The sequence below is a fragment of the Abramis brama genome (assembly GCF_963993115.1).
Source record: "Abramis brama genome assembly, chromosome: 6".
Classification (NCBI taxonomy): Eukaryota; Metazoa; Chordata; class Actinopteri; order Cypriniformes; family Leuciscidae; genus Abramis; species Abramis brama.
This window is the reverse complement of record NC_139968.1, coordinates 14,679,622-14,704,091: the sequence shown is the minus strand read 5'-3', so window position 1 is coordinate 14,704,091 and position 24,470 is coordinate 14,679,622. Positions and strand designations below refer to the sequence as shown.

Below are 24,470 nucleotides of genomic sequence, written 5' to 3'. Positions count from 1 at the left end.
CTCTCTCCACTCTAAGCGTTCTGTTATCACTCCGCTCCTGATCCAGTCCGGGTTTTCCAGTCCCGCTCACGGAAAAACTGCTCCGTGTTCACTCATTTTTAAGAAAGTTACAGAAAACAACTTCTACAAACAATTTTAATTTGCCAACAGTTAATAATAATAAATAAAAGTGCATGACGTGGAAATCAGATAACAATCAAGTGCAATATAAACATGTTTTGTCAGGGCATCACCAGTGGCGGTTCTAGACCACAGTAACTGGGGGGGCCAGGCAGGGGCCACTTGTGTTTTTAGGGGGCACACCTTTAACATTCATCTTAACCTATTTTCAGTATTATTTCAAGTCATTTTTCACCATGTCATGCATGACTGCAATCTCTAGAAAAAGCTAATAAATTATATTAGCTAAGCTAATAAAACAATTTCAATTCAAATTAATGTTTCATTATGTTTAATTGTAGTGTGATATAATGATCAATAATAACACATTTTTAGCATCTAAGCACATCTAGGCACTTTTTTACACCTGGGGTGGGCGATATGGCAATAATATCATATCACGATTTTATCACGATTATTTTTTCATGTTGGTTTTACTATTTTGCATGTGACTGAGCATTACAGCCAAACTAATGTCCCTATTTTAAAAACAAAGCCTTATAGGTAACAAAATATAAAATAAAAAAGAATGGCAGACATTTAGGCCAAAGTGGCGAAGATAAAAAATCTTTGTCATTATTTTCTTTGTTATTAAAAATTATGAACAGAGATACATATTACACATACACAACTTAATATACAAATGAAATAAACAGTGCTTTATTTTTTCAGCTATAGGTGTATTTAACAGTAGAATTGAAGAAAGTAATTAAATAAACAAATATGAAAATAAAACACAACAGACTTAAAGTTCTCAGTCAAGAGCAGTGAATGATTTCCTCTGTGTGTTTTGTTGTTTTATTAACATTAAAGGGATAGTTCTCCCCCCAAAAAGTCATAATTTACTCTCTTAAGTTGTTTTAAACCCGAATAAGTTTCTTTCTTCTGTTGAAAATAAACGTTATTTGAAAGAATGTGAGTAACCAAACAGTTGATGTACCCCTGTGACTTCCATAGTATTTTTTTTTTCCTACTATGTATGGAAGTCAATGGGGACCAGCAACTGTTTGGTTTTGGGTGAACTATCTCTTTAAGGACAAGCGGCAGCATGTTTATTATTAGGGCTACTGTCTCTTTAAGAACTGCACGCGACGCGTCTAATATACACGCATATGACAATCAGATTTTAATTAATTTTCTCTGTTTGCTTTCACTTTAGACATAACCAACTTTGTTTATGTAAACATTGTCTGTATTTGACAGTATTAGCGCAATATAAGACTCAAAAGATAACTTAGTCCAGTAACAGGCTTTTAGTGCATGTGCGCGTCGAGTGTACGCGCTCAGTAAAGCGCATGTTTGAACAGCGCATCAGCAGCGAATGACATGTTTAACCGGCAAGGCTTTAAAGCACATGCAAATAATGAACTTTTGTGAACTGCAGTGTCCCGTTCCTCTGCGTTAACATTTGATGTGAATATACGTCGTGCTGCAGTGTAGCCTATAGATGAAGGCGCCGCAACTGATAAAATGCGCAGTTGTTTGGTGTGATTTTACGATTCCAAATTTAGGGGGGCCAGAGGGGGGGCCAAGCTTGTTGACACAAGAACAATTTAACACACCATCACCCTTCATTGTGAAATTTTCACATCTCCTCTTTATATAAATCACGCCCCTTTCTTGAGCAGCGATCGGGATATTGGTTATCCTGCAAAGTTTTTGATTTGTCTAACTTTAATTGCATCCATTTGCTGTGGCAGTATATGGCCTAACAACAATGACACTTCATTTATATACCTTTTAATCTGTTCCTAATGGTTAGCAGACAACAATAATGAAAGCACATAATGTGATGGATAACAAGAGAATATGTTAATGAGATTCATGGTACCAGTCAAATGAAGAGAACTGGCATAATTTAAATTTATATTACATAAAAAGATTGTGTCATATTTCTTTTGTTAAAGAGGTCAGCAAAAAAGTAAACAATAAAGCATTTCCTATTGTTTTAGAGAGGGGCATGCTATGCATGTGAGGTGACAAATGATTAAGAGGTCAGTAGGCCTATGAGTGACAGTAGGCCTATGAGAATATTAGCCATAGAGAATATCAGTATATATTTGTAATAATTCATTATCACTATATCATATATTTTGCTTATTTCAGTAATACAATTTGTGGTTGCCTTTCAGTGTTTTTCACAGGACTTTAATCACTAAAGACAAAGTGTTTTCTACATGTCCAATACAAGACATTAGATACACAACATTCAAGTTCATACTCTTACTGAGCATAATGTACATTTACACATTTGGCAGACACTTCTATCCAAAGCGACTTACATTGCGTTTCAAAGTACACATTTACATTTATCAGGTCTTAGTTTCCCTGGGAATCGAACCCATGAACTTGGTGTTGTAAGTAACTCTACTGTTTGAGCTACAGGAAAGCTCGACACTATGTACAATTCAATATTACTATATATTTGCTATATAGAATTGTTCTGAAAGAAGAAGAGTCAAAATTCGTTTTTATTTTTTATTTATTTATTTTTTATTTTATAAATCTGTTGAAAATGTTACAAGTTCATGAGATAATTAACTTCATGACCCTACGTGTATAAGCATAGCTGCTTTATGTCCAGGGAAAAGGATACAGAGGCGTCAGAGCTGGTTGTACAGAAAAGAGATCTTAATATAATCAGCAAAGTAAGTAAAAAAAAAATCAGTAAAATAAGCTGATAAGTGTTTTTATATAAAAAATAATAGATCCATTATAAAATTAGGCTATATGCAGATCAATAAATGCAACTTGAAAAAAATGTAAATGACGTTGCAATTTATGTTTCTTTTAGGTAGTCTAGCTACTTTAATTTAATCTACATCTGTTGTTATTTGTGATTAGAACTCATGACAACACACTACAGAAAATATGATACACTAATGTTGAGAAGAAGATTCTTACACGTCTTCTGAAGTGCACTGACAAGTCTGTTCATCCAATGAAACCGAAATGCCCCATGTTAACATAGGCGTGGTTTCTGAGCTTGACACTTAAGTATGTTAAACTTATTTGAAATTGCGTCAAATACGCAGGAATACACACTTCAAAAACAAATCGCTTTATTATGCATACCAGTGTGTATACAACTGGTGAAACATACGTTTTTAATCATGGATCCGTGAAAAATGGCTGCGACGAATCTGTAGCCGTCTAACATCTGCTGGAAATCCAGGTAAAACTATCTGTGTGCACGCGCGTTTCCCCAGTTAACATGATCCCCAGTTGATCCGTAACACCGGCATCAACACTCCATTTTCAACATCTGCTTCTTCCTTCACACCACAGACACGTCTTTTTGTCGTCTGTGTCTGGCCTGATTTAACTTCTCCCCCAGTTGTTCCATGAAAACCTGCAAAGCACGGCCTGCGGTGTAAGATATCTACGACGGATCGTAGATTCGTAAGTTACACGGACTTCATCCTCCGTGAAGTGCTTAACACACAAAAAAGTGCCCCTCTTCTCTCGGTATAGCCCAAATCCAGCGCTTTTTCAACATTTCGTCACAAGAAAAGCTGTGCAATAATAAATACGGTTGTTTCTTCTATGAGTGCAAACATAAAAAGGTACGCAACAGGACTGGCCGCTTTTAGTCTCCGCATTTGTCCTCCGACTGCTACTGCTAGCGCTTTCACCGGAAAAGAGTTTACCCTACTTCCGGTCTCGGCGGCCATTTTTGTGAAATAGGCCTATTAAAACAAGCAACACGCAACCAAACCTACATGCTGATACTGTATGATTATAAACAAAGTTTGAAAGGCAAATTCATTGCAAGACTGAGCTTTTGCTTTCTCTCTCTTTAGATGAATAAACAAAACATACTTGTAACCTAGTTCCTCCTCCCATCAGTCTGTTCCTCCTCCCATCAGTCTCTTCCTCCACCCATCAGTCTGTTCCTCCTCCCATCAGTCTGTTCCTCCTCCCATCAGTCTCTTCCTCCTCCCATCAGTCTCTTCCTCCTCCCATCAGTCTGTTCCTCCTCCCATCAGTTCATCAGAGAATATCAGCCTCAGTCTCTCAGAGATTGTTCAGTCTGTCAGGATGAAAACAAGAGAGAGGAACTGTGAGGAAGATCTTTCTGGACTGAGATCAGATATGAAAAAGAAAAAGGTAATATCTGTTGTAGAAGATTCATTTGTTAATTCATTTTTGAAAACCATGTTTAAAAGCCAGGCTGTATTTCCTTGTTAAATTCAGTTCTCTCTCTTTCTTTTTTCTTCTGTAGGTCAGAATGAGGATGTCACTGGAAGCTCTGTGTTCTTGTCCTGCTCTTACAGTGATAGAGTCAAGACATGACAGTATATTAAAGACTCAGTGACAGCAGGAATATATGAGACATCATTCAGAGAAATGTTTCAGTTGAGGATCAGGATCCAGAACACAGTGTTTTCTCAGAGGAGTTTAAGAAAGAAGCTTCACTCAGATACTCATGTAAGTCTGAGAACATTTACTCATTTACTGCTGTTCATTTCACTAATACTGGATCAAACGTCACATCAGACAGAAGGACGAGTACAGCATCCTGCTGAAAAGACCAGCTTATTTTTATTATAGCCTACATCAAACGTGATTATTTCAATATAATTTTATACACAATATTTGGTATACTAAAGTAAAAAATAAAATAAAAATGTATTGGTTTACTATAGATACAAATAATAATAATAACAACTAGCCTATAATAAATTGATTTTTACATGGTAAAAAAAAAAAAAAAAAACTGCAAATGTTTTTAAACATCATATTATAGCCTATGTAATTTAATTGTGACATAAATGTATGGTTTTGGCAAGTAAAAACTGTGAATTACCAGATAATTAAAGGCGGGCATACACTGTGCGGTTTTCGTCCGATTTTGAGCCAAATTATGTATTTTTCGGGTCGAGCTGATTTTCAAATTTGTCATGCGTCGTTTGTCGTAAACTCAGTGTTTTTTCCCTCACTGCGCCTGCGCGAAAACAGAAGTTTCATCTGCAGCGAAACGAAAAGAGGGAGACCTTTAAGTTCTGTAGTTCAAACTAGCTACAAATTACTGTTGCTTACCTCCAGTTCGTGTTGCAAAATGGATTAACCATTATTACCCACTTCTTCCAAGCCACCTGCAATGTATGCCACACTTTTTTGCCTCTTTAATTAATGTTAAACAATGTTTTTGAAATAAAGTTGTTTTTAATTTTCATTGATGAATTATTGCAGTGTTCGGACATATTATAGACTGTTAATAATAATGATATGCCTATAGTTCATTGTAATCGACCTAAATGTTTTAGACAATTTTCAATGAGGAGGAGTAAGCTTCTAATATTTTATTATCCTCACATCCTTGGTTATGCGGTGATGCGCTATGAAATTATTGCGTGACAATTTAATTATAATAGCCTATCAATTTAATAATAAAAGTAGCCTAGGCCTTCCCTAATAATAATAATAATAATAATAATAATTTAATACATAAATTGGAAATGCAATGGAAAGAATCATCTTGATATTGATTGCTGATGCTTGCCAATATCTCTGGATTAGGGTGACCACCCGTCCCGCGTAGCGCGTGCGCGCACAGCGTTTGAAGCCCAATTCATGCGTCCCGCAAATTGAGACCGTGTCACGCATAATCCATGCTTGCTCAAAAAAAAAAAGTTGGTCTCTCTATCCTCGAGCCTCAGGCAGCCAAACGAACATTACTTGACAGTTCAGCACGCTATTGTTGCCACACCCACCCCTCAGTTGAACTGCTGACTGTTGTCAACTTTTTCGTTGTTGTCATGACAGCGCACGCACGCGCATACCAGACACACCGGGAAGGAACTTTTAGATGCGCGCTTTCCAATTCGAAAAATGGAGAAAGAGACTGTCTGAGAGGCACCGCCATCATCAATTAAAAAGAGAAGGTGTGGGTTCAAGAAAGACTGGTAAAATGAATATTTGTGGCTGAAAGGTGTTGAGGGGGATACCGAGAGGGCTTTTTGTGACCTTTGCAAAACGTCCTTCTCAATCGGACATGGAGGGGAATACGATGTCAATCGTATTTTTTTTTTTTGAAAATACTTTTTTTTTTTACTGTTCCTGTGGTGTTGAACAACTACAATTCCTGTTAATCCTATAATTTTATATTATAATTTATTTAAAGTGAATAAATTGTAATGAAAAATAAATTAAATTAAATAGTAGCCTAAATCGTAAGTGGAAGTGCATCTGTCAATTCATTGAATGTTCAAAATATTATGAATCTTTATTTAGAAAAAAATACACATTGGTTGGCCTATTCATGAGCATACATCAGCAATTATACATGTTTAGGGGAATAGGGCATTATTAATATACCATGATGATGTAAGGTGGTATGTGCTAGAAATGGGTAAACCACTATCCACAGTGAGTCTGCCCATGGGGTGGGGCACCGCCGCGCCAGGCAGTGTCCCACATTGTCCCTCAGAAACATACCCCTTGTCCCCCCTTGGGCTTATTAGCAGGTGGTCACCCTACTCTGGATACATGATATCGTCTAGGCGCAACCCGGCACGAGGGTTTATCACGCTGATTCGCGCATATTTCACACGTAGCCTATAGTGTGAGCCGTGAAGTCGCAGCTCGACGTTCAGACCGTATAGTGTGAGCACATAAATCTGAGCTTTGGCTTTACATCGCATGCGATCTACTCGTTCAGTGTGAGTATAGGTACCTTGCTGAAATCGCACAGTGTATTCAAGTCGTTACACATAGGCCTATATGATTACATTTTTTTTTATAAATAATTCTTATCAGTAATGTACATTAGTGTGTTTTGAGTGATATTTGATGTAAATTAATAAATGTTTATTGCATTAGTGTTGTGTGTTACCCTGATGGTGTTTTGTTTTTGTGTTTGACCCTGTGCACCGTCTATATGAGTATTAATCATGTTTTATTACCAGGCCATTTCTATTGTGCTACCTGTTTTATTATGGTGGTTATTGGTAGCCTACATTTTAAAGTAAAGACAAATTTTGAAAGTTAAAGTAGGTATATTAACATTATATATCACTTAATGAAATATAAAGTTGGCATACTGTTAAACTGGAACTAAACTGGAAGATATTTTTTTACAGTCTAATCTAACCAATGAAAATGATAAATAAAATGCTTTTAAAATAGAATAAACAATAAAGATAAAATTAAAAAGCTTTTATCATTTATTTTATTGATGAATTAAAGTGTATATATTACAGACAGATTAGACATTCAATTACTAAGATCAGAAATATTCTGATAATGGGGAAAATTCAGCAGAAGATCATGAGTTGATTATAGCCTACCGAAGTAAATTTAAGATGAACGAATATCTGCGCATGTCTGATCATTCACGTGATTTCTGTTGACGTCACTTACGTCTGATGTCATACGTAGAACGCATGGCGTACGGAAGCTGACGAGCTACTACAGTTTCTTTTGTAAACAGTAGTAACGTTATTTCACCCTAATTAAAAAAGTATTTAATGCAGTATAGTCAAATAAAATATATATTGATAATATTGTTCCAACATGATAATCAGGTATGTTTGCTGAATGCAGAATGAAACGCTATTTGGACACACGTGTACTTCTCAGCAGTGAAGGCCTGATGTAACATTAGCTTGTTGCTCGTGTTCGTGTTTGGCCTGCTGTGTTTTGGTTGTCAAATGCTTTATTTAAACTAGAATTAAAAGGGAATTTTTAGTGTAGTTAAAATATTAAACATGAATTGGTTAAGTAGGCCTAATGATTATAAAGTTTATATGCATGGTTTATCTGCTGTAACTATTATTTTGATTAAGAGCAGTTAGCATTAGCACATCTTTTTAATTTTTTTGGTAAGTTATGTGATAGTAGTTTTATTTGTAGTGAATTCAAGGGTTTACCAATAGGGTCAGAAGGGTAAAGCTGTCCCCTTAAGAACATTTACTGCCAGTTTGTAACATTTAGAAATGAATTTAGTGACGTATGTGATCAGTAATAAAACTCAGTATGGGAGGGACACACTATCCTATCTTACCATCTTACCTTTATTATGTGTGTTATGTGGGAATCAAACTCATGACTTTAGTGTTTGTACCGTACTATTCAAGTTGAACTAAAGGAAGTTAAATTAACTTGTGTTTTCTGTTTCTGCAGTTGCGGCTTCATCTGTGTGTTTGCGGTGCTGATAAACAAAGGTAAGCACTTAAACTACTTTTGAAAGATAAATTAATGCTACTGACTGTTAAAGTACAGTTACAATAACAGTTTCTCTTGTTTCAGTGTCTCTGCAGGAAACAGTAGAGGCTGTTATTGGTGGTTCTGTTCTCCTGCCGTGTTCTTCCACTGAACGTGATCATAAACTTCAAGATATTAATGTGTTTTGGAGACACAACGGCAGCAAGATTGTGTGTGATATAATTCCCAGCAGTCGTTCACTAGAGAAACAGGATCCGGAGTATAAGAACAGAACTGAAACTTTTCCAGAGGAGTACGAGAGAGGAAACTTCTCCATCAAACTCCACAATCTTATTTATGCTGATGGAGGAAAATACACTTGCCTCATCTCACACTTGGATGAACATCACACTGTACAGCTGATCATTATGGGTGTGTGAAAATAGTAGTTTAGGGCATGAAGTTTTTAATTGAATTAAAGTGGTTAGCTTTAAAATCTAAATACTGCAAGAAGTTGATCCCATATTTGAAGTTCATTAGTGATGTTTCAGTCTGAATGTTTCTGTATATAAATTATAGTTGGATCTGTTATCTTTATCACAGTGAGGTAAAGTTTCCTGTTATACGTTTTTGTTGCAGAAACAACAGCAGAAAAAGTAACCATATCGACTGAAGAAGAAAACCAAGGAGAAACAGAACCAGACAGAGTGGAAACATCATCGCCTTGGCTCTGGGTTGGCATTGTACCTGTAATTATAGTTATAGTTATAGTTATAGTCATTGTTTACTTGAGAAAAAAATCCTCAATCTGTCGTAGGGCAGACAGACACGACAAGGGTTCAGACGCTCATGAGGCTGCACACATGAATCAGTAATAACTGATAATAATGATAAAGCATTTGGTATGTGACACAACTGTATAACTGTAACAGCAGCAACTGCATCTTTAGCGCTAAACACAGAGTCAGTGGAGGAGGTTGTGCTTTCAGTCTTGCTGCCACAATGTTTAGTTTGAAAAAGTAAGATATAATTATACAAGTCTGTAAAGGATTTTGTTGAATAACAGAGAACAGAATATAATCATGTAGATTGAGTGAGTGTGTGTTACTGTATTTCCTGCTGATCACATTAAGCCTATAACAGTTTTATTTTACAGCTGTTAGGATGGATTTTGGGAAACAGCATTCTTCCTTTCATTCATCCGTGCGCGTTGGAAGTTGTTTAAAGCCACAAATGGTGGCAAAGGCTCCACGATCTACTTAAGCTTACAATGCTTTTGGGAAACACAGACAAGATTCACAGAACAGTGTTTATGTTGGTAACACTGCCCAGTCAAAACAACAGCAGAATATAAGTTACTGACCTGATCATAACACGTTTTCTTAAATGTCTTTCGTTATTTATTATTTTATTTGTTAGGAGTGAGAGAGTTTAATGTTGTTAATGTTGAGTTAAAGACCATCGCCTGTAAGCATGGGATCACAATGTAGAAACATTTCCTGCACGTAAGAAAAAAAATATCTGGTAGATAATAAATATGAGATTAAAAAGTTGAAATTGACATAAAATGTCAATTATGCAATAAGTCAGAATTATGAGAAGAAAGTTGAAATTATGACTTAAAAAATTGAAATCATATTTAAAAAATCTAAATTGACTAAGTCCTAATTATGATGATGAAGTCAAAAGTGCTGGACCTCAAACCATCAGATTAATCTGTGCAGAAAAGTGAAGTGACTCGCAACTCTTTTATTTCCCAGAACTTAATTTTCCTCCACTAGTATTTTATTCTGCAACTGCTAAAGGACCAAACGTTACATATTCTAGCTTTAATATTTATTTCGATATTTTGTACCATTTATGATTATCACTTTAAAGTGAAGTGCTTTTACTTGCCATTGTATAAAGTGTGCTATAAATAACTTTGCCTTATCTTTCCACTTTGTAAGTTATATTTAGTTTTTACAGTTTTCTGATGCAAAAGACTATTTTGTACTGTTATATTCCTGCCTTATGCACTACATTCTTACTGTATAACAGAATGAGATCGTGAAAAGGTCTGTCTGTCAATATGTTGTGGCCTTAAATTATGTAAACATACATCTTGAAAATATTGCTTTATTTGCAGGAACTGTAAAGTGTTTAACATATTCTCATGTATAAACAGAGGAAACAAGGAGCATAGATTCATTGTATTTGCATGATCTCATGATCAAGACCCAATAAATTGTTTTGATGAAATAATGCATCTGTCAGAATTGTTTGGATATTTACAATCTTATACTTTTTTGTCTAACACCAAATGTTTTGCATTTACATTTATTCATTTGGCTGACGCTTTTATCTAAAGTGTGAAAGCAGAAATGTGGTTTCTGTTTAAAACAAACAAACAGCACATCAGTGGTATATTAGTTTAGTTTGGTTCACACATTTAGATAAAACTCAGTATCTGAACGCCAGTGTCTCCTCATCAACACTAACCCCTTCCTGACGCTTGGTGTGTTTTGGGCAGTGCACTGGGACTCTTTGAGGGACCTGTGAGGGTTTGAATGTTCTCTAAGGGCCCAGCTGTATCTCAGCACCAGAACATCACAATACACACATGGGACTGGGCTTTTCTCATGTGTGTGTAAGACAAACATCCTGATGCTCAGAGTTTCCACATCAACACTCTCCTTACTGATGTAACGCATCAGATACTGGCATCAGGTCAAACCTCTGCAAACTATTGAAGAACAATCAAACTGAAACAGTATGAAGATTAGGCATCAAAGTATTTTAATATACTGCAAAACACACCGCATAACGCAATAATACATACAATACAAAAGTTAAAAAGAAGAGAAATACAAAACCTGTCTGTCAGGTTTGTGAGTTCCTGTCATGATAAAAGTAACCAGTGAAATATGACAATAATATCAACCCTGAATAACATTTATACAATAAAGCCAATCATACTGTACTTTTTTTGCCTGTTCTGTCTCAATATTTTATCAAACTTCTTTATTTTTTCTTATATTTGCATAAATATGTCTCTGTCAGTTTCTCTGTAAGAATGAGGAAACCGATAATAATAAACAAAACCAAGACATGACGTGTATATGGGACACACTGTACCTGCGCACTCACTCACACATCTAGTCTGACAACAATCCTGAATCTCTCAATCTCTCCTCCAATCAGAGAACACAGTCTCTTATTGTACAATCTTACTTCTGAGCCCATTTGAAAGGCAAATTCATGTAAAGGTCAGGCTGTATTTCCCTGTTCTTTTCAGTTCTCTCTCGTTTATCGTTCTCTGTGGGTTACGATCAGGATGTCACTGGAAGTTCTGCAATCTTGTCCTGCTGTTACAGTGATGATAAACTAAAGTCAAGACATAATAATGTATTAATATTAATAATAGGATGTCACTGGCATTTAGACCGCATTTAAAAGCATTTAAATTGTAAGTCGCTTTGGATAAAAGCGTCAGCTAAATGAATAAATGTAAAAGCATCCACAGTCCTCAGAGATGGTCAGGAGAGCATTCCACAGTCTGGGAGAACAGAAAGCCCAATCTCCCATACGGCCTTACCATAAATACACTGTGTGTGAGTGAGACAGGGAGCCAGTGCAGTGATTTGAGGATTAGGGTGATATGGTCGTATTTGCGCTCTCTCATCAGGATCCAGCAGCGCTGTTCTTTATTAAGACTCAATGGCAGCAGAAATATAAGACATCATTCAGAGAAATGTTGAAGTGAAACTGGTGAAGTAAAGACTGCTACTGTTTATGACGTCCAGAATGTCCTTCACTATTCAAAAAATGTCCTCACTAGTAAAACCTGTTAAACACCAGCTAGTGCTCCAGATCTCACTATAGTTAAAATAGCTTATAAACAGGACAGATCATGTTTCTATTTAAATCTAATGATCACTATTATCACTTACAAAACATGAGATCATTAAGGACCTAAAGGACATCTTATCCCGTCTGTGTGGGAATCAAACTTTGACTTTCATCTGTGTGTTTGCAGTGCTGATAAACAAAGGTGAACATCTTTATAACTCATTTAATAGTCAAATTCAGGCCACATGAAGTAATGTCAGTCTTGTGTTTGGACAGTTTGTGTTGTTTCAGTGTCTCTGCAGGAAACAGTAGAGGCTGTTATTGGTGGTTCTGTTCTCCTGCCGTGTTCTTCCACTGAACATCATCTGAAACTTCAAGACACTGATGTACACTGGAGAGACAATAATGACATGATTGTGTATAGTATAATTGAGGATAAATATTCAGTGTCTGGACCCGGAGTACAAGAACAGAGCTGTAACTTTCCCTGATGAGTTTCTGAGAGAAATACACACACTCAACAACCTGATGCAGGAAAACACACTTGTTTCATCACAAACCCTTATTCTGAACAGGAGACTTTAAGTTGATCAATAGTGTGCAAAACTGGTTGATTAATATATGATTTTAATTTTAAAAAGTTTTATTAAATCTAAAAACAATAAGTGTTTGACCAACTAGTGATCCTCCAGCCTGAATGTTGCTGTATGTAAATGATAGGAAAATGATAGGAAACAGGAAACAAATCCACTAAAAACTAAGCAGAAGATACAGGAGAAGCAGAGAGTGTAAATATAATGACCTTTAATATTTGTGTTGCATCAGCTGTATTATCCGCTGTGCTTATGGTTTGTTTCATCATATTCACTAGTGATGTGGTGTGATGCCTTCAGGCGCTCGGAGCAGCTCTTTGTTTCGTTTGGTGGGCACACCAAGGGTCTCGCCGCCTCGAAACTCAGTCTGTCCAGATGGATAGTGGACGCTATCGCGGCAGCTTATGCGTCTAAAGACCTGCAGTGCCCTCTGGGCGTCAGGGCTCATTCCACCATAGGCATGGCCTCATCGTGGGCTTGGTCCAGCGGGATTTCTATTCATGACATTTGTATGGCGGCAGGCTGGGCCTCCCCCTCTACATTTGTTAGGTTTTATAACCTGGAAGTTCCCGCCTTGCAGGCTAGACTTTTGTCAGTCTAAGTCGTGTGTATGTTCTGCCCAGAATGTTCGTGCGCAAGCTACTCTCACTTGATTTTAGCTCTCCTGGTTGAGCTGCACTGTAAGGGTTGATAATCTTTCAGTATGGACCGGCTGCGCTGCTCTGTGTCCCCTATTGTGTGCTTATGTACATATGTACTTATCTGTGTCCCCCGGGCGTTCCCCTGGGACTTATGTGGTGGATGCTTGGCGCGCAAGGCGTTGACAAGGGGTTCCCGTAGCGTAAGCAACTTATGCAATACGAGAGTACCTCTCGTAAGAGAACGTACTCGGTTCTCTCTAGAAGAGGGAATGAGTATTGCGTAACCTACCGTGCTCGCGCCACGAGCTGATCTCGCTTCAGTCGATGAAAAGTTTGTGGGGGGGATGGGGGGGAGATAACCCCCCCAATATTTAAATCTATGCATTACAACCCCCCCAATATTTATACCATGATCACAATATCAGGAGGCATACCCAAACTTCAACCCCCCCAATGTTCAAACCAAATCTACGCCCTTGGCTTAAAGTCTCCTGTTCAGAATAAGGGTCTGTAATGAAGCAAGTGTGTTTTCCTGCATCAGGTTGTTGAGTGTGTGTTTTTCTCTCAGAAACTCATCAGGGGAAGTTTCAGTTCTGTTCTTGTACTCCGGGTCCAGACACTGAATATTTATCCTCAAGTATACTATACACAATCATGTCATTATTGTGTCTCCAGTGTACATCAGTGTCTTGAAGTTTCAGATCATGTTCAGTGGAAGAACACGGCAGGAGAACAGAACCACCAATAACAGCCTCTACTGTTTCCTGCAGAGACACTGAAACAACACAAACTGTCCAAACACAAGACTGACATTACTTCATGTGGCCTGAATTTGACTATTAAATGAGTTATAACGATGTTCACCTTTGTTTATCAGCACTGCAAACACACAGATGAAAGTCAATACGCAACACGAGAGAACCTCTTCTAGAGAGAACAGAGGTTACGTTAGGTAACCGAGTACGTTTTGCTGTATATGAAGGAAATGAGTTTCCATCTTTACCACAAGTGTTCTTTGTCACGCTGCGTTTGAAAGTATTAAATGTATTTTGTATAATTTCATGTTAGTATTGCACATCATTTACCAAACATGTTCGTTAATTCCTGATATCATGTCAATTAAAGCAATGTATTTGTATGACAGTGTGCGGAAGATAAAACAGATAAAAACTGATACACAGCTCTAACACTAATACTGGAAGATCATTTTATTTATCATTTTATATTTCTTAAGATTAAAACTGCACATCGTTTAGACAAAAAATGATTAATTCCTGACAGCACATCAAATTAATATTTTTTTTCCCCAAATCCCATAATAACTTTGTTCATGTCTTACTGTACGTCACTCACTCCAGGCTACTTCCTTCTTGTGTGCTGAATATTGCAAACTTTTGACACGTAACTTTTCATGCACAATGATAACTGCTTAATCAGAAGAGGAACAGAGTGAACCGAGCAAATGATCATAATGTCCAGAGACATGGTGTTGGGCTCTTTACAGTAACTGGGGCTCTTTGAGGGCCCAATGAGGCTCTTGGTGTATTTCAGTATAGAAATCTGTGGAGAAATAGGACTGGACTCTTCTTACTTGTGGCGATGTTTATAACTACAGTATCCTGGAGCCTCAGCAACACTATTCTGATAAATCATCAAACAATGGCATCAGGTGATGCGCTTCTGCAAACTAAAAGAGACAAAGACAAACTGAACGTATCTATGTAAGAACCAGACTGACCAGAACAGGCTTCAGTTAGCATTGTTCATATAACACAAAAACACAATACAACAATGCGGTAATACATACAAATACTCTGCTTTTGCACACACGCACACGCACACACACACACACACACACACACACACACACACAAAAAGACAAACGTTACTACCAGCATGTTACTGGATTATTACAATCAATGTCAAAATTAATGTTTGGAAATGTAAACTATATTTCCTTCTGTGGCGAACTGAAGTAAAATATATAAACAACTGTCTTAAAACTATATTATTTGGTACTAACATGCCTAAAACTTTTTCACAGTACTGTATATTTACATGAAGTGAGCATGACAGAAGCAAGACAGATTTATGTTTATTTAAGTGTATCTTAAAAATGTTTCTATTTGTTTACTGTAAGACATCCATTTATGATTATGTTTTATTATCACATCTGTGTGTTTACTCTTTTAAATAAAAAGCTTTTATAGCAAGGCTTTTTTAGTAATTACAAAAATACACAAATTCAGATTACTTTATAAGGAGATTTTATATGGAAGTAAAATAATGCCAAATGTTTTTGAAACAAAAAAGCCTGTTGAATTGCACTACTTGAAAAAAAATAGACATTGCATTAAACATGCTTGCATTTTACTGCATTGTATTTTTAGGGCTTGCATTATATGGGCTGAAATTAATTGAAATACAACCTATAATATTCAACAGGCATATTTCGGTCCATTTTATTTCGCTTTGCAAATTCGCTTCCACAAATTCAGTGGTTCAAATTCGACAGTAAATTCAACTGACATCCAGGAACTGCAGGAAAAGCAGTAGATTGCCGAGCATACTCTCCATCTGCTGTTAGTCAACCTCACCAGCAACAGTTAGAGCAAGCCATTCATTCATAAAACTCATTTACAGCAATGTAAGTGTATTTGTGATTATTATGACGGCGGTTTTATGTTAAATTCAGTGTCTTCACGGTTACTTTTCCTGTAGCCTATACATGCATCTTTCTCTACCGTGAACGAGATTATAATGTTATTCCCTGATGCGGACGTACAGATCCAATGTTACATTTTTGAGGTTGACATATATTTTTCTTGGTTGTTTAGTTGCCTTAACTTTATATTGTGGGGTGCTGCATGCAGGTTATAGGGTTTCCCTCAATAGGCTACTTAAGGATTCCCCTGCTGGACATATAGGCTAAAACGCTTAACGTAGCTTAATGGACTAATTACAGTGATGTAAAAGACCAAACTGGCAGGCAAGCAGATGGACTCAGAAAAACGCGCAAAGCTTAATGCTGAGCGTTTCCCAGTGAAAGACTGGCATAAAATTGGCTTGACGTTGGACATTCGCACATTTAGGGACCGTCTCTAAAGTGTAGGCCTATACGACATTGGTATACACGTTCCTAACTTCAATAGCATTTGAATAGAACGACTTACAGTCATAAAAACAACTGTAAAGTGTTAATTTAGTGTCCGGCATAATGCGCACCCTTTGGATTTTGGATATTTATTCAAATAAATTAAAGTTTGCTATTGAAGTTAGAAACGTGTATGCCAATGTTGTATGCAACTTTGGAGACGGTCCCTAAATGTGCGAATGTCAAGCCAATTTTACATTTATTAGGCTACATTTAATCATTTAGCAGACGCTTTTATCCAAAGCGATTTACAGTTAAACTAACAATAGGAGGACAACAATATGCAAGTGCTATGACTCTTCCCAGTTTAAGCTAATGCAATACACGTAGACATAGCTTATACATATATATATAGAGAGAGAGAGAGAGAGAAGAGAAGAGAAGAGAAGAGAAGAGAAGAGAAGAGAAGAGAAGAGAAGAGAAGAGAAGAGAAGAGAAAGTGTTAGTATTAACTGATCAAGTGTTGATTTTGTGCCAGTATATCACGAAACGCTCAGCATGAAACTTTGCGCGTTAAGTTCATATTCTGAGTCCATCTGCTTGCCTGTGGCCTATATAGTAGCCTACAGCCTACATTCCCAATAAGGTGAGAGTTTGGTCTTTTATATGTATTAGTCCATAAAGCTACATTAAGCGTTTTGTCCCGACGGAAGGGAAATCCTTGAGTATGATGAGGTATTGAGGGAAACCGATTATAATTCCTGTTCATGGTAGAGAAAACTGATGACATGTAGGCTACACAGGGAAAGTAACAATGAAGTTATTGAATGAAACATAAACACAGCTTTTGTGTCTTTATCATCTTTTCCGATATATATGACACAGATAATCATTTTCAATTTATGAATGAATGGCTTGTTCTAACTGTTGCTGGTCTTCGTCTACAACACGCGCTTTTGCACCACCTGCTGGTGAGGTTGACTACCAGCAGATGGAGAGTATGCTCGGCAATCTACTGCTTTTCCTGCAGTTCCTGGATGTCAATGTTAAATTTACTGTCGAATTTGAACTACTGAATTTGTGTAAGCGAATTTGCAAAGCGAAATAAAATGGACCGAAGAATGCCTGTTGAATATTATAGGTTGTATTTTTAAAAAGTTTGAATATTTTGGAAGTGAAATATGAAAGGTGAATATGGATTATTGAATTTTTAATAATGAAAATGGGTTTGAAATGTTTTTAATTGAAATATCCACAGCTTAAATATTCAACCATGTTGAATTTCAGCCCATAAAAATGCAAGCCCTGAAAATACAATGCATTAAAATGCAAAAATGCAAGCATGGTTAATGCAATGCTTATTTTTTTCAAGTTGTGAAATTCAACAGGCTTTTTTGTTTCAAAAACATTTGGCATTATTTTACTTCCATAATTTTAACTAGACATTTTAACTTCCCAGCAGAAAGTCAGAAACAGGATTCAGACTGAGAACAGAACTGAAACTTTCCCTGGTGATTTTTGATCATCAAACTCAGCAATCTTCAATACGCTGATGTTGGAAAATACACCTAAAATCACAAACTCATCTGAACTTCAGACTGTACAGCTGATCATCAGTGATGTGTGAAATTGGTTAATTTGTGTATTAAGTTTTTCATCCAAAAAAAGTTGTTGTAAAGTTACAGACATTGTTTAAATACTCAGTATTCTCAGGTATATTCAGAGCTTTGTGTTTCATTGTACGCAGACAATCTCTTTTTCATCTGTTGAAGTTTTTGGATATTTATTTGGGTGTTTATATTGAATATTTTAATAAAACTAAATGTTTTCTCATAACCAAAATAATAATAAAAAAGCCCATTAGGTATACACTTCCCTTACATTGTTTCTACTTGAAAAAAAAAATAATAATAATAAAAAAAAAAAAACACCACAAGGATTCTCTGAAAATAATGTTTGAATTCCAAATAAATGTCTCCTCATCATAACCTACACTTTGTAGACACTGAATATACAGTCTATTTAAAGGTTTATTATGAAGTTGTTCAACTGGTTTAGTTTGTGGAGAACTATCACTATCAGCCTATTGGAGGCAGAAGAGGAAACTGCAGTGTATTCTCTACAGAATATGATGTCTTGCTTTGGTTTGGCCATGAAGACATCGACCTTAACCTTTATTTTGTAGTATTTCTTTATTATATATGGAAAATTAACAAGTTTTAATGCGCAAGACAAACCAAACATGCAAGAATTAAAAATGTCAGTAAAACTTTGTAAAGACATTAAAGCCAAACCTGGAGTTGTGTTTTGAGGCAGTGCACTGGGGCTTTGTGTGTGTATATGACAAAGATTGTGCTGAGAGTTTCCACACTAGTCAATGAAACGCATCAAATAATGGCATCAGGTCAAACCAGAAACAGTATGATGACAATAGGAATCAAAAGCATTTTGTCCATAATATAGTAACACAATACAAAATGCAATTATACAGTACAAAAGAATGTACAGTATGTCAAAATCAGGAGAAATATTTATGTTATAACAATACATTAAAATATGCATTATATGACTATAAACAAGGCTGATCCTGTCATCCTCATGGCGGCCCTCTTCACCATTCCTCTATTCCTCCATTCCTCCATGGCTCTTCCCTCCATCATCGCCGGCTGTGGACATGTCCAGAACATATGACCCAAAGTGGCCTCTTCTCTGTGACATCTAGAACATGTCATATTTCTGCCTTACCCAAGCCAAGCCTAAACCTAACAGTAGCCCTAAACCTAACACTAAAATGTGATTGGTTGATAAGGATGTTTTTGCAGGACCAACAAGGATGTTGATTCAGAAAATGTCCTCCTTGGTGAAATCATGTTCACCTCTATGTACACATTCTTCTGGGAAAGATGCAAATGTGCTCCTTGTCACCTTGAATATCAAACATACCATATTTTAGTCATATTTCCAAGAAAATAAAAGATAAAGATAAATTCAAGGTGACTTCAAGAATCCAAACGGTTTAAGCTGTTATGACTTTTCTGAGAATATACTACTTCAATAAAGTCATTATTCTTTGTTTTAAGCATAAATATAACAGAATACAGTGCAGGCTATGATCAGAACTAAAGATATAGAAATACAGTGAAGAAGGAGGAGTTGTTTAGTGTTTTTCTCACTGTTGTGTGGCGCCCTCTACTGGATAAACACCTGAACCAAATCTTTGAAATGCTAATACAGTGAAGCTGTATTTTGATGCTTAAGCCACACTTTAAAATGTAATTTTATAACAACATATATTAAACCAGATGACATTTATTTTAACGACATAGTGCACTGTGTTACTGTAAATTTACTTAAGTGCACTTATCAAGTGCACAGCATCATTCAGTCTAATTATACAAAATACCAGAGGTGGAAAGTAATGAATTACACACTCACATTACTGTAATTGATATTTTTTTGTGTATGCCTACTTCTACTTTTTACAGTATTTTTCTTTAAATCTGTAATGTTAATTTTACTTAAGTATTTTATTGTTTGAAGTATTACTACACTACGCTACATTTTAAATCATATCCGTTACTGAGTAAAATAATAATACTAATTAAACAAATAAAATAAAAAATACTAGTGGGTAGAAGACCGCGCTCCGGAAACTGCAGCATTGATTGATTGAAGGGCGGGAGAACAGAGGCGCTAAAATCACAAAAAAATATGGAGACGGACAAGACAGATTCTTCAGACACACAAATATGGAGACGGACAAGACCGATTCTTCACACACACACACACACACACACACACACACACACACACACACACACACGTGAAGCGAACCCCTGGCCAGTATGGGAATACTTGGATTTAGAAAAACAAACGCGTGGTTGTCCTCGAATCGAGCATATAGGCCTATCCACTTTGCAAAAATTGTGGGCGCAAATTTGGCTGCAAAGGAGGAAACACATAAAACATGTTCGGGAACACCATCCCTCCATGCAGATAAAGGTATGTCCGTTTATGATTTATGTTTATGACGCCAATCATTTCTGTGATGCAGAGGAAATCCGGGAATCCAGTCATGAAAATGGAATTTACAGTAACGTTACTAGGCCTAACGTAGATGTCACGTAAAACACACTAAAGTAAAGCTGTATAATAAATCAAATATTGAATATTAAAGCGCAAAAGACTGCTATATAAATGTATAACATGTGCGAATAAGATGTGCCGTTTCGTCTACTATACTCAATAATGCAGGGCCATATGTAGCAAAATAAAGTGTTTGGAACATTTCATAGAGATCTTTGCAAATTATGTTTTTTGACTTCTTCAGACCCTATAGTTTGCAAAACTACCTGTTTCCGATTTTTTCCCGGGCTGCACAGGCCCAAAATCCAAGATGGCGGATATATCACCAAAAATTGCAAATAATCGCCTTTTTAAACATTTCAAATGGATATATGTTAGGTATATCATTATATACATACATTTTCTAATTAATTGAATGACTTGGGTAATAAATATGACCATGGGTAACATGAATTATCATGATTATCAACCAATGATGGGTGTAACCACCATTATGCTATTTATTGGCATACCCGGAAAAACACATTGACTGATTAAAAGTTTCCTTCATATAACCTAATAATCATTTTAATTAAAATAATGTTCTGCGCTCACCACAATAATTCTGTTAACAATCAGATGACATGGAAAATTATTGGGGAGAATGGATTACATGAAGCCAATGGGAAAGATGGGAAAGATAGCCAGCCCTTGTTACTAGGAAACGATAAACAAAATTAAACTTTTGAGCTTTTGCAGGAAGAGGGAAATTATTTTTCCAGCCTGGGCAACTGGTGTTTTTTTTTACTTGCTAGGACCCCACTGAATACAAAACAACCTGTTTCCAATTTTTTTCTTTATTTTTAGTGCCAAAATTCAAGATGGCAGACAATATATGCAGAAAAATTGTTAACAAGCTGTTGAACTATGTAAACTGCCAATCACAGTTCACACACACAAAGGTGTTATGGCCTCAAAACCATTACCAGGGTTCCATGCACTCACAGGTTGCGATACCACAGGCCATATCCGTGGGAAAGGAAAGGTTTCTTGTTTCCATTCATGGAGACAGATGATGATGTCATTAATGCACTTTGTAGGCTTGGTGTGTAGGTCCTCATCCATCTCCAGACGTGTTAGCTGGATGTGAGAAATTCATGTGTCAGCTCTTCAAACCTGGTTATGAAACAGCTAAAGCCCTTCGGTGGAACGTTTAAAACTCTAAAACCCAACCAGGGAGTGGAAAAACTATGTCCCACTTCAGGAGCAGTTACAGAGCCCATTCTGAGAGCACACTGGCAAGCGCATGTTTGGGCACAAGATACAGTGCCTGCTCCAAAGATTCTTGACGCACTATCACTGGGATGGAGGCAAATTGATGATGGGCAATGGGCTCCTGTCCTGTCAAAACTTCCACCAGCACCAGAGGCTGTTGTGGAGCTTGTGAAGTGCTGTTGTCTTGCCAGCCAATGCAGTAGAAGGTGTTCTTGCAAGAGCAACAACTTACCATGGCATGCACGCAACTTTGCAGGTGTGAGGGCTCTGAGGAGACATGCACCAATATTGAAAAGTCAGACAGTGAGAGTGATGAGGATAAATACTTGAGTGACAATGACTGACTGTTTTGTTGAAGTCTTCAATAATGAAACAAAATGCAGATTTTTTTTTTTTCATTTTTTCCATTTTTTTTTTTTTTTTTTACCCAATTTTTTGGCAAATGATCCAATAAATATTTTTAAAATAGTCTGTGGCTCACTTGTCTGCCTTATTAGGAATACATTCATCAACAAGTTTACCATTTTAAAGCCTTTATAGAAGTGAAAAGATTATATATTTTATTTTCTGTGATTTTTCTGCATATATTGTCTGCCATCTTGAATTTTGGCGCTAAAAATGAAGATAAAAATTGGAAACAGGTTGTTTTGTACTCAGTGGGGTCCTAGCAAATAAAAAAACACCAGTTTCAAAAATCTATATGAACCGTTCCTAAAATAACACAATTCCCCACACTACAAGTACGCGTGGCGCTCATGGTGTTTTCAGTATCTCACAAACAATATTAAGACATGAATACATGAACATTTCCAGAGCTGCTCTGAGAACGACTAATGAGCATTTTAATCATTTTATTTGAGAAAAACATTGTCAAATACAATCTTAAACAGGACACAACCCATCAAAATAAAAGTTTGGTTCAACTAACTTTAGAAGAAAATTATGAAATGTATTACTATTGTAGGCCTCATAATACAGTTTTTTTTTCCTGATGGCTTAAGCACATTTTTTGTAACTATTGGCTATTTTTGCAAAACTCTATACACACAAATAAGAAAACCTTTCACCAAATCAGCAAAACATTGTAGTTCTCTTGCAAAAGCTAATAAACCTTGCTTAACTCTTCAAACCTTTGTAAAAATGGTATTTTCGTATCAAACAGTTAACACAAGCCATCACATTAATAAGCACACAATGCGCCAACTACACACTGATGGTATGAATAAAAAACACATCTGGCTTTTGCTTTCTCTGTGCACAAGGTATGTCAGTTTGAGGTCATGCTTTTGTCATAGTTCTGTAAACATACAGGGATCCAAACTTCAAGTTTTGTTGTTTATTTACACACATCAAAACAAACACAAGTGTTTTTTTCCAAGTCAAAACACAAAATAGTAATTTTTACTGAAAAAAAATAAAAATAAAAAATCAGTCTACATCGTGTCGTCTCTCTGGGTCCGGCCACAAAATTTCTACATCACATGCAATGTCCTCTAGTCCAAGGCACCGGGGAAAATATCTTCTGGAATGCCGTTTCCAGGCCTGACATGATGCCCGGTCAATATCCCCACATGCCTCCTCCATTGCCTGTAAAAGGGCTATGTGTTGATGGGGATGATGGTTATAGACCTTCCAGCGCCAGGCAGAGAAGAACTCTTAAATTGGATTTAAGAATGGAGAGTATGGGGGGAGGTTGAGTACAGTGAAGAGTGGGTGATCTGTAAACCAGTTGCGGACCAAAGCAGCCCTATGGAAACTAACATTGTCCCATATGATGACATATCTGGTCTGCTCTGGTCTCTGAACATTAGTGAGCATGTCATGTAAGGTGTCCAGGAATGTAATAATGTGTGCACTGTGCAGTGTTATATGGGCCTAGCGTTGCATGATGGTGAACACCATTTTGACTTATAGCTGCACACATAGTTATGTTACCACCGCAGTGTCCTGGGACATTGATTATGGCACGGTGTCCAATAATGTTCCTGCCACTTCTCCTTGTTTTAGTGAGGTTAAAACCTGCCTCATCCACAAAAAGCAGCTCATGACCCATGGCATCTGCCTCTAGCTCCATCACTCTCTGGACAAGACAAAACGTACTCGGTTACCTAATGTAACCTCGGTTCTCTCTAGAAGAGGGAACGAGTATTGCATAAGTAGCTTACGCTTCGGGAAAGTTCTCTTTCTTCGAGATCTGAAGCCAAACAATTATCCTTAATTTTGCATTTATTGTCAACGCAGTGCAGCGGCAGGCAGACCAAAGCAAGCTGTATAAGCGTGCTCATTGGTTGCCAGGCGGCAACTGCTTAAGCCTACCAGTAAGCCCGGTGTGACGTCACACCCAATGAGGGCGCTTCGCGCCCTCCACACCCTTCTAACCGTCAAGAAGGGTGTGGCCAGTGTGTACATATTGAGGGCTCACAGGCTGAACTCTGGTTTTCATAGTCTGAAGCGCAAAAGCTCGTGGCGCGTCACGGCAGGTTACGCAATACTCGTTCCCTCTTCTAGAGAGAACCGAGGTTACATTAGAAAACCGAGTACGTTCTCTTACGAGAGGTTCTCTCGTATTGCGTAAGTAGCTTACGCTTCGGGAACCCATTGTCAACGCCGTGCGCGCCGAGCATCCAACACATGAATCCCAGGGAGACCGGGGAAAAACATAAC

At 37.0% G+C, this 24,470-nt stretch overlaps 1 protein-coding gene across 1 annotated transcript in view; it reads left to right on the top strand.

Annotated features, from left to right (window-relative positions):
- Window positions 1-10,545, top strand: part of LOC311084409 (uncharacterized protein) — a 43,337-nt gene extending 32,792 nt beyond the window's left edge. Inside the window, exons 4-5 of the mRNA XM_084116414.1 lie at window positions 8,413-8,739; window positions 8,947-10,545. Coding sequence (XP_083972540.1) covers window positions 8,413-8,739; window positions 8,947-9,182 — 563 coding nt within the window. The 3' untranslated portion in view covers window positions 9,183-10,545. The remainder of the gene's footprint in view (window positions 1-8,412; window positions 8,740-8,946) is intronic.
- The last annotated feature ends 13,925 nt before the right edge of the window (window positions 10,546-24,470 follow it).